The 17,808-nt window shown below is 34.0% G+C and overlaps 1 protein-coding gene across 1 annotated transcript; it reads right to left on the bottom strand.

The window, feature by feature from the left end:
* Positions 1–9,890: 9,890 nt before the first annotated feature.
* LOC133171480 (T-box transcription factor TBX2-B-like) lies at positions 9,891–16,585 on the bottom strand. The gene is made up of 6 exons (XM_061306232.1): positions 16,073–16,585; positions 14,296–14,563; positions 12,343–12,489; positions 11,654–11,730; positions 11,376–11,545; positions 9,891–11,256 (listed from the first exon to the last, which is right to left on the bottom strand). The coding sequence occupies exons 1-6, from the start codon at positions 16,408–16,410 to the stop codon at positions 10,307–10,309; spliced, it is 1,950 nt and encodes a 649-aa protein (XP_061162216.1). The 5' UTR covers positions 16,411–16,585; the 3' UTR covers positions 9,891–10,306.
* Between the last annotated feature and the right edge of the window lie 1,223 nt (positions 16,586–17,808).

Raw genomic sequence — 17,808 nt, 5'->3', positions numbered from 1 at the left:
CTGCAGCGTAATAAATTGCTTTAAGAAAGGATCATATGACGTATTTTTGTCAAAAAATTAAACAGACATTATTAAATTTCTTGGATCTGCAACACATCATAAAGTGCATAAACATTTTTTTTTTTACAATTAAGGAAATTAATTTATTTCGGACAGGTGAACATTCCATTGAGGACACGGGATACTCAAAAAGTTTTTGTTCTAAAAATCTGCAAAACAGCTTGTACAGGTTTTATTATTGCTAAAAGATATTTAACACAAATATGACAACCAGGTTTTTTTATTCTACCCAGACCTATACTTTATATATACAATATTGAAATTCAACGCAAAAAACATGTAAATTCGATCCCCAAAATAAAATAATAATATAAAAACAAAACCCCAGACGGTATGATAAAATTCTCACTTTCTCCGGATTTTTTATATCCTATGACCTTAACAATTAAAAATTGCAAATCTTGGGAAAAAAATGCCTTAATTAAAAATTGTTTTGAATTTACACGAAGCCAAGCTGTAACTTCTATAACTGTACATGCATTCGAGCCCATTGTGAATTGATTGACAACTTCCCGTGATTTACTTGCTGGTCAGCATGATACAAACATTAGCAGGACTAAACATCAATAAATATATAATGACCTAGACTGAACATTCCACATCAGGTGTCAACTTCATCTGGTCAGGGGTGAAATGATGTATGTTCGTCCGTTCCCGTACATTATAATGTCACAGGCAATGTGACGTGATTATATGGGATCACTTGTACATCATCAAACAATTTGGATCTTTATGGTTAAAAATAATTTGTATCTTTATGGTTAAAAATAATAAAGTATCTTCATGGTTAAAAATATATCAAGAACTTGAATTGTACTGACACTGTATTTTTTTCTTTTGGCATGATTTTAGTATTTGATATATATATATATATATATATATATATATATATATATATATATATATATATATATATATATATATATATATATATATATATATATATATATATATATATATATATATATATATATATATATATATATAAAATATTATCCTTACTTTCAAAGGCTTTTAATTTAAAAAAAACATAGAAACAAAAAAGTAAAACATTTCTCTGGTGTGTTTAAAACACATGTATGATGGTTAAAAAGGAAACAAACCTGCCCCCCCCCCTCCCTTCATGAAAGAAACATCAAACCCGAGGCCACTTTGGTTTTGATTTTTTTATATTTTACATTTTATTTATAAAATTAAACAAAAATAAGTTGAGTATGATTGAGTTATATTAATCATTATTAGTGATTTATGACATCAATCAGAATATGATCAATTGCCCCCAAATAATCAGAAAAAATTATGGCCATTCTAATAAAAAAAATCCCTTTCAATTCGTTGTTTGAAACGAAAACACATATTCATTTCGAATGAATATTCATGGCTTTTACATGATTTATCAATTTTTAGACATATAAGTTTAACACATATAAGTTTTGACTGTTTAAGATAATTTTATCTTCTGTGGTCAATGAAGGATGGCCCTTTTCAAGATTTTTGCAGACGACAGTTGACAGAATTGGCGCCCGGAGTCTGGGATCAGCGATATTTTTCCTGTTTACTACTAATTATTATGTGAGCATTTATTTTCTTGAGTAACTCATCAACAGTTGTGCATTTACAAATAAGTGTCAGAAATGATGTTACTAGCCACGAGCTGGCTGTCATGGCGAGAGATTTACATTAACTAATCATCGAACAGAAATTATTTGACGCGGAGTGACATGAATTAAATTATTTCCGGGGAAGGTTATCTGCCCCTGGTCACACCCGTCTGTCACACTTATTGTTGTTTAGGGATTAAGAAATGCACATTAGCAAAACAATACTCAGTAATTTATTTCAATGTAGCACTACTAAATACTGATGACACGGACAGAATGGGAATACCTCTCTATGTATTGTATGATATTCTTTTGACTCAATTGATAGTGATTGCTGTGAGGAACAAATCTGCTCATAGAAACAAGATGCGAATATTTTTTGAATTCGCTACCTTTTCATAAAATGGATGAAAATTGATTATGCTAGGTTGATAAACATTGAACTCAAATTCCTACACTCATATGGCTTTGTGAATTTTTTTTCATTGAAAAAATTCCCACGAAATTTAAATTGTAAGAAATTAAAAAAATGAATTTGCCAGAGAAAGAAATCAAAGAGCACATGGTGGTCGTAATAGAACCATTTGCTCCAATAACCTGGCATCCTGTGCGAGCAAAAACCTTACGTAAAACATACAATCTACTCAGATTATTATGGTCTTGGTGTTTGTTGATAAATTTGCGAGAATTTCACACGATAGCCCCAACGTGTGAATATAACGAAACAAATTAATTCTAATGTTTTTAAATTGGCGCTACACCGCGACACTCATATGTCTGGAAAATGTCTGGAATATAAAAATGGAACTCTATCGACATGGCCCCGCAAGATTCAATATGGTTCTGATTTTCAAGCGTAGTGTTTGAACATTATGACCAAGCAGGCCGTTGTGCATTTTGATGTCAATGTGCCCTGTGCAAACTTTTTTGACATCTCTGTAAGAGCGAGCCATTGCGTTAAAAAACAGTGAAAGAATGACTTTGTGGCGCCAGCCTGGTCTCAAGCTTAAGTCTATACACCCTCACATGAAAATAAAACTCTCAACTTTACATAAACGACACGAACACTAGCCCAATCAAATAGCTCCAAAGTTGATGGATCGAAGTTTTGTAACAAGCAGTCAAGAAATAGCCAGGATAAAGATATCGCATAAGTAAGCATAATAGTACTCAAAGGGTTATGATTCCTGATGCAACATCGTAATAGAACACAAATGGAGTGACAAGTGTCAAAACCATCAATCGATGTTCTAATTTGACTTTATCTAAAACATCAGAGTATCTTATTCGTCCTTATGACGGAATTTTAAGGATCAAGACTGAAATTATATACATGAGGGTATCTATAGATTCTCTGCAATTATATGAGATTTGTAACCGTTTTTCACAAACAAATCATGTTTTAAAATCCAAATTGAAGTAACACCTCTGTATAATATCTTCAGAGGTTTGTTAGGGATTTAGCTAAGGTGCACACCTGATGAAATTGACAATACTATTCATCTTACCAAAGGGGAGAGCAGAGGATAAGTAACTCTCTCTGTGATGTTGAAAACTTTTAAAAAGATTTCAAAAAGGGTCAGATTATCCTGAGGGACTGGGTTTGGCAGGGACATTTATCAGGACCAACTAGGGCGTGATAAAATGTACAATTTTTACCAAACAGGTGCTGCATTTTTCACTAATTGCTGTTGCGTCATCAATTTTGTTAAAGGTAATCATTTATCAGGCACTTGGTTTTGTTTTTCCGGACATCTTTATATATCTAGGAGCAATCATAAAAAATGACGAGCTGGACATGAGAGTTTGATTATCTGATTTTAAAATCAGTGTTCTTGGTCTCTAGTCTGTACTGCTGACATGTTCACGCCGCTGGCTGTAACTATAATTGATTTCAGTATGTGATATAAATCGGACCATACAGTCCAAAATTAAAAAGCTCCTCATTGCTATCTTAAGTTTACGGGGAAATCAATTAAAATGATATATCTGTATTTGCAATCAACACTGATTTGGCGAATTTACTAAGTTATGATCTGTCAAGCCATAAAAACTCTTGAAAGTGTTGTATAAACTTCAAGAAGTATTTTTGTTCTCTGAGTTTTTACGTAAAAGTAAATTAGAGTTAAATATGAACCGTCAGTTTCTGATGACAAGATACCTAAATCATATACATCCAACATCCATATTCCCAAACACAATAAGTGGCTTTCTTACAAACCATAATCTCCATTGCAGATGTAATTTTGAATGATTTATCTACATATAGGGCTTCTTTTTGCAATGAAGGTTGCACAAACATACGAAAGCAAGAGAAGTTGAATCCTGCCCATGCCGAATGAACCCAAGATCTCCGACCCACCTGATTAATCTTCAAACACAGGTTCAACATCCAGAGATATGATATTGTCAGAGGACTAAGATTTCATAAATCAAAATTGTGTATTTTTTAGCGCTAGATGAATGTTATTCGGTTTGTTAGATGGCCATGTCGAGAAATGGCGACGATGGTTTGTATTTGGTGTGACATGTACGTGACATCACCAGTGTCCCCCCTAATCTTAGGGTCAGCAAAATACAGAGGTGAAATTCCTTTTTAAAAAATAATAATTAAGGGAAAAAACTTGCATAAGATATATTGTTTAAATTCTTTGTTTGATTATTCGTTTTCCTCATGTCAGTTTATTAATATTGTTACCACTAATATTCTACCATAATTTTCTGTGGTTTTAAGCTGGAACGTTTATCAATACAGATCTGACTGATATTTCGGTTTTGTTTGGTTTTTCATTTTGGTTCGTTTGTTCTGTTTTGTTTTAGTTTTGTTTTACTCTGTTATTTTTTTTATTTTCTCGTGGGTACAAAAAATTGAACGGTTTTCCTTGTTTTCGCCTCTGTTTTGTAGAATTGTTGAAACACAATAAGACGTAATTATGTAGCGTATTTTCTAAATAAATTCATCGCATTCCACCATTCTCCGTGTCGAAGTTGCTACGGTTTCAGTGAGCGAAATGGTCATTTGCGTGCTTATAGATCGCAGACAATCATTCAGAGGCAAACCAGATGGCGTTTATTTTCAAAAAACAGGTACTTGTAAACAAGGAGCACGCTAGGTGTCTGCAGGATAATTAGTAAAAATGTTGTTTCGGATGGCAATCGGTGCCATGGTTTCTTCAATGTGTCATTGCAGTATTTTAGACGCAGGCATTCCGCTTACAATAGAGAGCTGCAGTAGCTCAGAAGCGATTCCAACGGCCCTCGTGCCACGAACAGTCTATTGGTAATTGCCGAAACTTGTAAATCTTTCTTTCACACTTGGAGTTCAACCAATTTATGTAATAGCTGGAAATTTGTCATTCCAAGAACCTACACTTTAAAACAATACCATATGTAACGGTGCCATCTGGTTCATTTGATGGTAGAATAGTTCTTACATATTGTGAAAGAAATTATTTATAACTGTGAAAAACCTATCCTCCGCCGAGTAAAGCGTTGAGACCCGCACACGCACATGACCACTGGAAGCTCAAAAATGCCATTCTTTCAGATTAGGAAATTTCCATGGCGACTGAATCAGTGGGTTATCCGACAAACAATCGTATAAATTAAATATTGTCATCTTCCCAATGTCTTCGCTAATTGTAAACTAGCGGTTCTAATAAAGAACAATATTTCAGTATTTCTTGGTGTAACTTTCTTCTGTTTTCTTGGTACACCCGGTGCAAATTAAAGAACAAAGATGAAAAGAAAAGAGTAAATTAAATGATTGTTAAATTCATGAAACGTGTAAGGGGGAGAAAACAAAATAATCACGTTTTTTTATTCATAAGTTCGAAGAAATTAAATCAATTTTTAAAATTGGAAACAGTCGTGGGATATAGCTGAGTTTCATTTATTTTCTCCTAATTTACCTTTCATTACCTATTGTGTTATTTCTCAACCCCACAGAAAGCCTTCCTGTTATTTGGAACTTGAATTATGAACCCAGAAGTCGAAACACCATGAACGCATTTTTTGACTGTAAAAATAATGCAATCATTGCATTGAAATATTGTCTATTTTTTCTTTTTTAAATTAAACCATGATAATATTTTTTTTTTGCTGTTGCTGCAGGAAATGCTCTTTTATCAGTTGAAATGTTCATGTAGGTTTAGAAATTAAAACTAAATAAATCCTGACATGTTACACTATCTTAAAACATTTGTCATTTCTGAATATCAAACAACGTTTTAGATAAAATAGCTCACTCATCAGAAATAAATGTAAAAGATTGCACCAGATATTGATATAACAATGTAAAACATATGATGGCCCGCTCTGAATTTGACAGCTTTAAGTATGATGTCTGTAAACGATTTACTAAAGAGATGTAGGAGCAAAAAACCCAAGAGCACTGTAGCAGCCTTCAGCACAAAATATGTCATTGTGTTCGGGCTAGCCTAACTTTTTGGGAGAAACGATGCCATGCTGATAAATTGTCACATGTTGAGAATGTCCAGCCGGATATTTCCCGCATGTTTTCATTAGATATACCCCCTGTCGCCATGCACGCGCTCTGATGGACCATCCGTGCCCGAGGCCTTCCGATCAGGTCTCTGGAATCAATTACAAGCCTCAAACTACAATCCAATTGTACATAATACAAGATGATGTTTCATTTTTTACGATAAATGTATCAACAATCCCCGATTTTCCTCAGAAGATTTTTTTTTATCAGATCAGTGTTAAATCCCTGCAGACTCCCGTGTCCGCGATTGAAGCATTCAGTCGTAAGATGTACGTCGAAGACAAGGACAAAATACTACGTAATCCCAATCAAATTATGAACATCTTGGTTTTAGGGGAAAACAAAATCTGAACTTGTAGGGGCATAACATGACAAGTTTATGAGATTTTTCATCAAACAAACTGTCGAAGACTACTGGTCACGAGGGGCTTTTCTAGACAACAAAGAGCACTACATTATAAAAAATCATGATTTATCACAAGGAAAAACGAATTTTTCTTGAAAAAAATGTCAAAAATAAGAAATAAATCACATGAAAACAAGGCAAATGAGGTTATAATCTTTCTAAAATTAGTGTAGAAAACGTGTAATGGTGTTTGGCGCGGGGTATTGCAGCCTTCCACTAACCAAATGGAATTGTTTATACTCTATAAAATCAAACTTCAATTTTATTAAACAGTCAAAGACTTCAATTTACCAAATTTAATTCCTTTCAAAAGTCATATCTTTATAGAAAAGCAGTAATAAATATTATAAAGGGGTTGGTATTATCATTTTACGAGAGTTGTTTCTTTCATTTTCCCCCGATCTTGTTGCTTTGTACCTTCAGGACTAGGTTACAAATCCAATCAAACATGCCGCCATGCTGATCAAGTAAACATCAAGAAAACGCACAATTACAGTGATAATTAATTTATGAATTAATTAAAGTCGGAAACAAAGTATATATCTTTTTAATTTTAGATTTTTTATATGATATTTATCATATTCTAATCTCCTGTATTTTTTGTGTATTTATCAGTAGAATCAGTCTGTGGGATTTTTCCTTAAGCATGTGTAACAATGTCCAACACAACACAACATTGTCGTGGAATTAATTTAACATGTGTAATCCTGTGTCTTTTTCCCATTTACAGTGTAATTAGGGTCGTACAGATCAAAACTGAAAACTTTTACGACGATTTAATTTTTTCTTTATTTCTTTGCACTGAAATCCCGCGTCTGAAAAATGTAGTCAAAAAGCAACCGCCCATTTTGAAAAAAGAGTAACAGTGTGCATTTAATTTTTCTTTCTTTCTTTCTTTTTTTTTTTTTTAAGAACAGCTAGAAATAATGACAATTTTACGAGAGAAAATACCAATGGTACATTTATGTATATATATAAATTATTTAAGAAAAAATATTAAGCACAAAATATGTAATAAAACCTATTCAAATGTTTGATTTTTATTTATTTATTTTTTTTTTTTGTTAAAAAACTGTTATCAAAATTTCAATCAGTGTAGTCCCATTGCTCTAATTTTAATTTAAGATTATTTTGAATTTTTTAAAAAACATTTTATAAATGATATTCTCATTTTATTGTTAGGAAAATAGTTGAATTAATAATTATTCCTTACTTATAAAATAAAGTAAATGAAATTATATTTACAAAATACACGGAACTTCTTGGTTCATTATTAAAGTTCCAGATAACATGGACGCGTGTTAGGCAACACTTAAGAAAACAATCAGATTCTTTAGAACTATAAGGAATTAAAATATATGCATATTTTTTATTTACCAAACATATTACGGCCTTTGTTAGAATACTTAAAAAAGAGCCGTGGCCAAAGCTACGGTCGACAGATGGGCTATGCTTCTTTGACACTGGGAAACCGAACACTGCAATTCTACGGCAATTAATGCAGTATTTCCATGCCGTATTTTAACAAGCATATTTGAAAATCTGGACACTATCAAAGTTAATGGTGATAAGATGATCACTGGGAGTTGGAAAATCTGGGACGACTTTGTCCTTCGTAACAAAAGCAATTTCTGGCGGAAATATTTTTTTCTTCAAATAGACCAAATTTACATGAAAATCCACGCCTTCTTTCGCACTACTTAATAACTAACCAATAAAGCAAACCCACGGTTAACAATATAAGAATCGGGATGAAAATTAGGTCCCTTTAGTTCAATGCAATAAAAAAGATTTTCAAGAATATGATACTGTGTTTAGCAATATTTCAATCGTGGCGCTGAACTAGGGCGCCACGCTTCTGCTTTTCTTCAGAGGGGGTTTCTTCAAGACCATTGATTTTTGCCAGAGACTATCAGAAGAAAATGTCCGTTTATGTAAAACTTTTCTTATTGATTAGTCCACAATATAAATATCGACTATGATCCAGATATATTGTAAAGTCAAATGTGTCGATTTCACAAATCCAGGAAATAGTTATCATCGTTGTTAAAAAAAAAAGAAGAAGACATTTTAATATACAATTAGTATTTCAAAACACGCATAACATAAAAATAAAAAAAATAAAAACCAGTGAACTTTTCAGTCACCGGTTGAAAGTGTCGTCAAAAAAATATATGATTATAATTCTTGATTTGTTTCGTTTCCAGTCTTTGTCTTCTTATTCTTTCTGCAAGATTATTTAATACATATAGTTTTAAAGTTAACAACAAATATACGACTTTTCTCGAATTGAAAAATTAAATGGGGATTACCCATGTCATTGATCATTTGGGTATAAAATTAAATGAAAGAACAAAACAATTCTATAACTGTCCGCTTGAATTCTTTTTAGTTTTTATTAGTACCAAATACTCGAAATAGTATCATCCCGAAAGAGCGGCAGTGGATTTAAAGACATAATTCCTTTGGCTAAATTTTCGCTCGAAGAACATCACACAATACAATCAAATAACGATAAAGTGACAAAGAAGAAAAGTCATATGTTTTACTTATGCTGTGGAGGGGGTATGTTACTTAAGAACTCCTAACTGAGCTATTGAGTTACAACAAATACCAATGACCCGTACTGAGGTCTTTTACAAACTTAGTCGTAGGTGCACCACCAAGAGCTTTTGGGGACGCCTCGCTGACTTCCTTTCAGAAACTTGTCGATTTATACACCTGCAAAAAATTATCTATCGCGTCCATTGAAACTAAGGTGAACAAATTGTAAACGACACGCATGGAAATCCGAACTGTACACAGAAGGCTGTGTTGGCAAAGGTCTAAACAGGGACTCAGTGATTTCTGGAAACAAAGATCGACATAGTGCAATACCCCTATCGGTGTGAACATCGAGCGACTCTAAAGGACCTCTTGTGCAAGATGTGGATAGATAAACAAAGATAGTTTTTAATGCAACAAAAGCCCCTAAATAGAGTATACCTGCGCAGGTATGCATATCAACCTTACTGAATTTTTCAAAGATGGGTATTGTAATTAAAAAACATGTAATGTAAACTTCCTGTAATTTTCTTTGGAACCACAGGTGTACTCAAAGAATCACCTCAAACTTACAGTTCCATACAGTATAACTATCTTCAGAAACTGTATTTTGCAAAATAGAATTATTTTATTTTCTTTCCCTGTGTTTCGTATGTACTGAAAGCAATTCAGAAAATAAAAATTACCTTTTGAAATATAAAATGCTTGCATGTTACCATATCGTGTTGTTTGAAGATTAAAACATTAGACTGTGAATATTTTCGTACTTTATTTTATTCATATTCAAAAGAACAATTTATTGCACTATGCCCGTATGAATAATAATGGAGCCATTTTACACCTCAGCAATATTGTTACGCCGAGCGAATAAAGAACTTAATGAATATAGTAACGATTTACATACATAAAGTAGTAACAAAGAGAAGAAATCAATAACAATATATCTATAGTAACAAGTCGATATACAAGTCTAAAAAGGTGCATACTTCAGTTCTGTACAAAACTATATTATATATAGAAAAGAAAAAAATCATGGTAAAATCATCTTCAATAATTAATTATTCAATGACCATTGACTAGAGAAAAAAAATTAATCATATTGAACAATACAAATCAGTATACCACACATACAGTGTATTATAAATTTCATCATATCACCCGTTCATTAAAAAATTATCAAATTAAGGCTCATTTTTCAATGTGGCTACTCGCCATCATTTTGTTTCGATCAAGTCCTGTTAACATTCTCTCCATACTTTGGAGCTCACTGTTTCTGCTTTGCGAGTCAAATGATGAAGGAATGTTTAGAGACACGGGACTGCGGTTTTGTGGTGAGTGATGTCCATATCCGTGCGTTCGTGGTGAAATTAAATCTGGAGCACAACCTAGTCCGAGACCTGCCGTAGATACAGGAGAGTTAGAACTCGACATGGTAGTTTTTGTGGATGGGAGGGAGTAAGGCGTAAACCTAGGACTAGTGCGAGATGTAAACATGGGTCCGATGTGAGATCCTTGTGCATGTGGAGGGGAAAAAGAACTACTTCCGGTAAACGATGAATTTCCGGTAGAATATGCTGGTTGTAACAATGTCTGATTGTGTGGTGAGAGCGAGCTCAGTGACAGAGATAATGGATGTGTTGGAGGTAAACTATTTATGTCTGGTTGTGGTGAACTGAAGAATGGGAGCTGTGAAGAAAATGGGGCGCTTCCAAACATGTGCCCCAGGGGAAAGGGCATCGAAGAAGGCGAAGAAAATAGTCCATTAGAGGGATACATGAATGGGAACATAGCATGCGTAGCAGAGGGCTGTACCACTGTCACATTGGGTGGTTTGGTTGGCTCTTTGCAAATGCTTTCAATGGGGGAAGCACTTGACGACAAGTCCGGTGATTTTCGGCGGTCATCGCGGATACTCTCATCACTACTTTCTCCTTCGTGGTCACTTATACTCTTGAATGTGGAATTGCTGACGTCAGATCGGTTGAACTCGTCACGATTCGGCGAGGAAAGATCGCTGTCTGTGTTGCGACTTTTTGAGGGTTCTGTAGGACTCGCAGGCTTTCCGCTGTCGTTTAAGTTTGTAGGAGTCTCTGGTCTCTTCGGTGAAGATGAGTTTACAGCACTAAACTTTTCTTGTTCTGTAAAAAAGGAAATAAAGAAGAAACATTACAAGAATACCCTTTAAATGACAGTTTCTTAAACATTCAATTTTATTATGTGTGTCTTAAAATAAAATTAAATAATAACCAAAAATTACCGGTATTTGCCAAATTTTTAAGCTGGTGAGCAGATGATACGTCGCTTTGTACATCGTCTGTTTCATCGACACAAATTTCCTCGTTGTCTTCCTCATCACTTTGAGTATCGTCTGTTCGGGACTTCTCTGGCGATATTACTGTTGTTTGACTATTGTGTGATATCACTCTCCTGTTAAACAAATGAAGAAAAAATAGAGGAATGTGATTTTTGAAAGTAAATTTCTGTGCTAAGTTTTATTTTGGATAGATGCGAAAACATCACTCTACTGTTCCTTACTTTTTCTCTCTTTTCCCTGATCCGGTATCTCGAAAACCTTTGGCAAACGGGTTATGGTCAATTTTCAGCTGTGTAATCTGAAAATATGAAATTAAAAATTATGAAAGAATTTAGCCATATGGGTTATTACTGCGAACAATTCAACAAACAATTCAAATAATCACAATAAGCATTAAATGCAATCGGGCACACCAGAGTTTGGAATTTTCAATCAAACGAGGGACTAATGGCCAGTCCGGAGCTTCAGAAAATATACATCTACCGTGTGCTCTAATTAGTTGGTCATTAAGCGCAATTATGGACATGCCTTGTATACGCAAAGACGCACGTGTCGGGCGCCTGGTCGTGCCCATGGAACACGTCCTGATGGGACTGATACCACAAATCGCGTTCGATTTGTTTAAACAAGTTGTCTGTAGATAAGGGTTCTTTGGTCTTCTTTGTGAGAATCATGTAAACCGGTCCCTCAAATGAAGCAAAGCCAAACATTTGTTTCTGTAACTGATAACCGGGCTCTGGTTCTTGGTCATTAACTGTCTCTGTCACAGACTAATTTCTTGCTAATTAATTACAATGATGTCCACTAAGAGTCTGGTGTGGTCATCAAAGAAATTTGGAACACGGTGTATCTGTGTAATTTAAGTGCTGTCTTGTTTATTGTTGATGATGACTGCCAAAGATATAGTTACCTTTTCATTCTGGTACGCTGTTACGGCACAAAAGTCTGTTTCCTTGAAGACAAAGGTTTGAAACGTAGAATATGGAAGCTTCAAGATGTCGTTGGCACGAACTAAGTGAAAACGAGGCTGATACTTGTGCATTGAATTCAGGATTGTCTGTGAAAAAAAAACAGAACATAAATCATAAAATCGGTTTAGATGAAGATCTATGGATAATCAGAAAACAAGTTATTTCAGCATTTATTCTTCCTGTGAGTGTGTTAATCGGGTGATAGATGTGTGAATAATCCCCGTATGTTGTCGCTGGGAAGACTTATTTGTTATACCGTGGTTTACTTTCTGTGAATCGAAATTCTCAGGGTGGCGACAAAGAGTATTTGTCCTTTACAAGATATTAAATTATATTATTACTCGGAGGCGTCAATGGTAGAAGTCCTTTCTCTAGTACGCCGGTCATTCGCATATATGTGGTAAAATTGGACGTCTCTCACCACTGTTATCGCGGCTTTATCAAATCTTTATAATCCGTCCGTCTCAACTAAGGCTAGCAGTTATATCAAATACAAATTAGGGTGTCATTGCCAAGATATTGTCAGTCAACGATATCATGTTAATAAACTCCTAAGCCTTTGATCGAATAGGAAGAAAATTATCTGTACGCAGATGCAAATAGTTCGGCTAATTACGGTAGAAATGACACCCGGACCATTGACTTGCACAAACGGGTGTAGGGTAACCTTACAAAAAGCGTTTGCAGGGCTATGTAAACAATTATTCTGCATGAATTCATTAATTCTTCTGTCTTTTCATCTAATGCGATCTGTCACAATTTAAAAGGCGAATTGATTTGAACGCAGAGTTGAATATGAGCCATGTCGTGTCCACCGTGCTTCATATAACTGGCTAAAGATTCCTATTAAAGATAGACATTTTCCCACTTTCTCAAACTGACCAACTAAGTACAACGCGCCGATTACAGACGGATTTATCGGCTCGTCTCTGCAGATCCCCATAATCTAGCGATCACATCGAACTCGCCCCATAAGCGAGATTTTCCAACTCTTACTCGGTCCAAAGTGACGATATTCTAAATTATCTGGGAAACTCATTTGCTAAAGTTAGCAGCTATTTTGTATATAAATGATGTGTTTAAGGAAAATTTGATGTTGTCTCTGACAATATGTAAATGCTCTTATTATCATGGGCATGGAATAATTGTTTGGCTGCCATAAATACATATATTTTTCCATTTGTAGGTATAAAGAAACTCACACAGATAAAAGAACTGTGTTTGTATCAAATTTGAAATTATTTATATTATGTATATTTATAAATATTTCATTAAATAAAAAAGTCAATAATTTATTACGGGATAGTAAAGAAATTATTCAATGACACTGCTAATATCATGTTTACAGTGTTTTGCATATAAGTAAATTTGAGTTTTTAATGTTGATATTATACCCAGTTAATAAGATTTTTTAAAGCTAAAATTGTCATAAAAAAATCAAGAGGTGGAACATCGTCTTCATACATACGAAAAATAAAAGACTTTGTCAGCAGTTCCACAAATCTAATAAACCATAGAATGTGTGCTAAATATGGAGGGTGTGGATTAAATTAATATATGCCTTTGTCGTCCCAGGGGCTTTTTTTCCCTTCATCCTTATGAGTAGAGGGGGTTGTAAATAGAATTGGATTGCGGAGCGAGCCCTCGTCTGGCGGGATTCCTTTGACAGCCAACATGAACTTTGGAGGTAATTTTTCTGTATTGTTATAGGTGGCCTAACCACACTTCAGGGCGCTCTATTTGTGGCTTTATTTGTAAATTAATTATATATAATAAACTAGCAAATCTTACCCGGGTGTCAAATGGACCCAGATTACCCAAACCGTTCCTAATCGAATTTCCTAGACACAAATGAATAAATAATGACCAAAGAAATAACAAATGCTACTTACAAATCCATGTTTATCCGAAATATTGTTGGTCAATTTCAGCTTGTGGAAGGAGACCATCTTTTGCATCCATTGTTCCCCTGTGCTGGGGGAGTCGGGATGGATATACATTCGTTTGGGCATTTCCGGGTCGGCTTTTCCGGCCACCACCCAGCGGCTATTGTGAAACTTGTAGCGACAGTCGTCCACGGGAACAATGTCCATAAGAAGGATGTATTTTGCCCGTTTGTCCAGTCCAGAAACGCGCACCTTAAAGGGAGGAAACATGCGTCTAAAAAAGAAAAATAAAATTATATAATTTCCATTCTCAGAATCAGAATAAATTAGAACACTACTGAACTTTCTCGATTGGGAAAAAAGATTTTTTTATTTAATTTTTTTTTTATCATTAAATACTATTCTATGCTAAATTGTACTCAATATATTTCTTTTTCTTTTATATATAAATATACTACGAAATATAAAAGCCACGAATTTATTTGTCAACATTTTAAAGTGTTTATCGAAAAATTTACTTAGCACGGTACCATTGTTACAAAATTAAGTCAAAAAATCTGTACATGTATTTTAAATTGCCAATATAATTTTTGGTAAAAAATTTTGGTTCTCTGCAAAGAAGTTTTATAAATTAAAAAGTATAATAATCAAGTCTTTTTCATTTTATAATATTCAAGATGAGGATCTGGACGGCGATTTATGGTCTATTCGAGTGCAATTAGCAGTAGTTGGAGAAAGAAAAATCAAATGAGATGTTAATTAGTCTGCTTAGTTTAGATATAATAAGTACATGCCAAAAACCCCCCGCTGCTAAATGAGAGATCGGTAGTGGCGTATCGCACATTTATGATATTGTGTAATCAGTAAAGTCATGTAATGAGGACAGTCTCAGATTACTTTACAATCATATGGCCCTTCAGTCAAGAACTCGCCATCATGAAGACAACTCCAGATCGCATCCTTAATCCCACCCGGGTGCGATATCCGATAAATCGTAAAAATCCCCTCACCCCGAGCCCGATAAGGAAAAAAAAAATGACACCGGATGTTGGTAGCTACAGTAGTATTCAGAACGGTGACGCTAATCGCAATATGGAACATATATATTAACAAGATTAAGTATCTGTGATATGAAGAACTGTCTATTTTAAATCGTAAAATGTGATTGTGCATTAAGCTCTTTATGGGATGGACGGAAGTATTACTTGATACATATCACAACTTAATCCATTAGGCCTGCCCATACACATATTCTGAAGATAATATAGATAAAGAACTTTATTTTAATATTTAAAAAAATCCATCTTTAATAAAAATGGAATAATGAAATATTAAAGAATGAGAGAAGTCGAAATATAATATTGCTTATTTATATTCATTATCTGAACTTGATTGTTATAAAAAGATTTCCTCATTTACAGATGATCATTATACTATATGAAAGCAAAATTAAAGCTTATATTATAACAAGAATTGAATTTCATAAATGCAAGAACATCAGTTTTTACACAAAACTCCTAATACATAAATGAAGAAAAAAATGTGAACATACATTATTTATGATGTTTGAAAAAAAAGAAAGAAAATAATTGTCTACAACAGGTTAATTTATATATCTTAAAATAATATTTTTATCTTTGACATCTGGTGGAAAATTGTTCATAAAATAAATAATTAAACAAACAAATACATTAAATGAGTAATATGGTTTCGATTTAACCAAATAAAACGGCCAATTAATCTAGAATTTTAAACAAGAAATATTATATAAAAATATGTATACCTTCCTGACTTGGTTATGACCATTTCCGTGCCGATCTTGTGAAACTGGTCCCAAAGTTCTTTGCCTTCTAATTCTACTTTGGGGTCATCATGAACTTCAGTTTCTGGGGGCTCCATTCCTCTGAGATGTCGGGATCCCAGGGAGTGTAGCATGTCACCACCCAGGGGACTACGACCAAGCTTTGGAAGGAGTGACGCTGCATACCCAGGGGATTGCAGTGCTATGTTGGAGAGGTACTGTTGTTGGGCGAGTAGGGAACTATAGTCCGAAGGCCGATGAAGAAAAAACGGGTTGTACGCCATGGGTAAGTTATCCGTATTGTTCCCTTGAAAAATCATCTAGAATTTTTCAGAAGTTTTTAAAGTCACTTTCCAATGTCACTCAGCTACTGTAAAATCACAAGCATCGGTCCCTAATTTCACGTTAAAGTCCAATTAAGAAAATGCACGATGTGATTTCGTGTGTGGTATATCAGTGGTTTATTCTGTATCATTAATTGCTACTAAACAATCATTTAAAAACACGAACTCGATAACTCAGAATAGAGTCGGATACTTATACTGGTGTTTTCGCTACATTGAATTCCAGGTGTAATATTTTTTCACTTGCTTATTTTTCATTGGTCAATAATCCTGCATGTTTCATCCTTCATTAACAGTGGGCGGGGCTTCGCTAGATTTTCCTATACCAGATATCGCCAGCACGTCGCCGCGTTAGATTACATAGTTTATTATGACAGGTGAAGAAAGAAACAGGAACAAGTAAACCACGCCCCCTTTCGTACTGGTCAGCAAACCGTAAAGCTTAAAAAAATCACAATTACACTACGTTATATATTTAATTATATTTATTGTTTATTTTTGTGAAAATATCAATTTCTGAGGAGTCAGTGATAAATCACAAAAAGGAATGTGTTATTAATCTCACATCATGCAGTGTTACAGAAAACAGATAACTTATTCTGTTATATATATTCTATATAAATTATATATATGAGAGGGAAGTCTGGTTTGTGCAGAGAAATATATTTATTTTAATCTTTTCTACATCAAAGAAATCTATAAAGAATATTAATTGATCAATGAATTGAAACATTTTTATACGTAAATGTTTATAAAATTACAAAGTTCCTATGACAAACAAATTGACTGCAATATCCAAGGCAATAACAATGAAAATAATGTTGAAATAAACTTTTCAAATAAAATGGGATTAATTAAGTCAGAAAAAAAACACAGAATTTTTATCGGGCGTCACATTAATCTCTGGTTTTCCGATCACGACATCATTTATAACTGTTACTTTTAAATGTGGACATGATGTAGACTTGTCCCAGACATGGAGATTTACACTCTACTCTCGTCTTAATCAAACCTGCAATATTCCCTCATTAAAATCAATATTCCTCCGACCATATCACAATATAAGTGTACAAAAATCAAATTCTATACAAGTAGGAGGGGACTTGTTTTAAGCCTTACATGTCAAAATTCAGTCTCTTGTCAAATGAGTTAAAAGCTTGCAGCGCCTGGCGCCGGCCCGAGTTAAGTTAAATCCGTTTACAAAAAAGACCCGTGTCTGTTCATTCAAACTATAAAAAGTAACACTTTTCTAGCTCGCTTTTACTTGTGATAATCCGTTATTAATTTACCTATAATCGAGTGAGTTATCTCCATTTAAGAAGTTTTCTGTAAAAAAGCGACGACCTGCTAGATTATAGCGGTTCACAGAAACCA

This window comes from Saccostrea echinata, unplaced genomic scaffold (genome assembly GCF_033153115.1).
Source record: "Saccostrea echinata isolate AGI-Se365-2 ecotype Australia unplaced genomic scaffold, CSIRO_AGI_Sech_v1 ptg000054l, whole genome shotgun sequence".
In the NCBI taxonomy this organism is placed as follows: Eukaryota; Metazoa; Mollusca; class Bivalvia; order Ostreida; family Ostreidae; genus Saccostrea; species Saccostrea echinata.
This window is presented reverse-complemented; position numbering and strand designations above follow the sequence as displayed.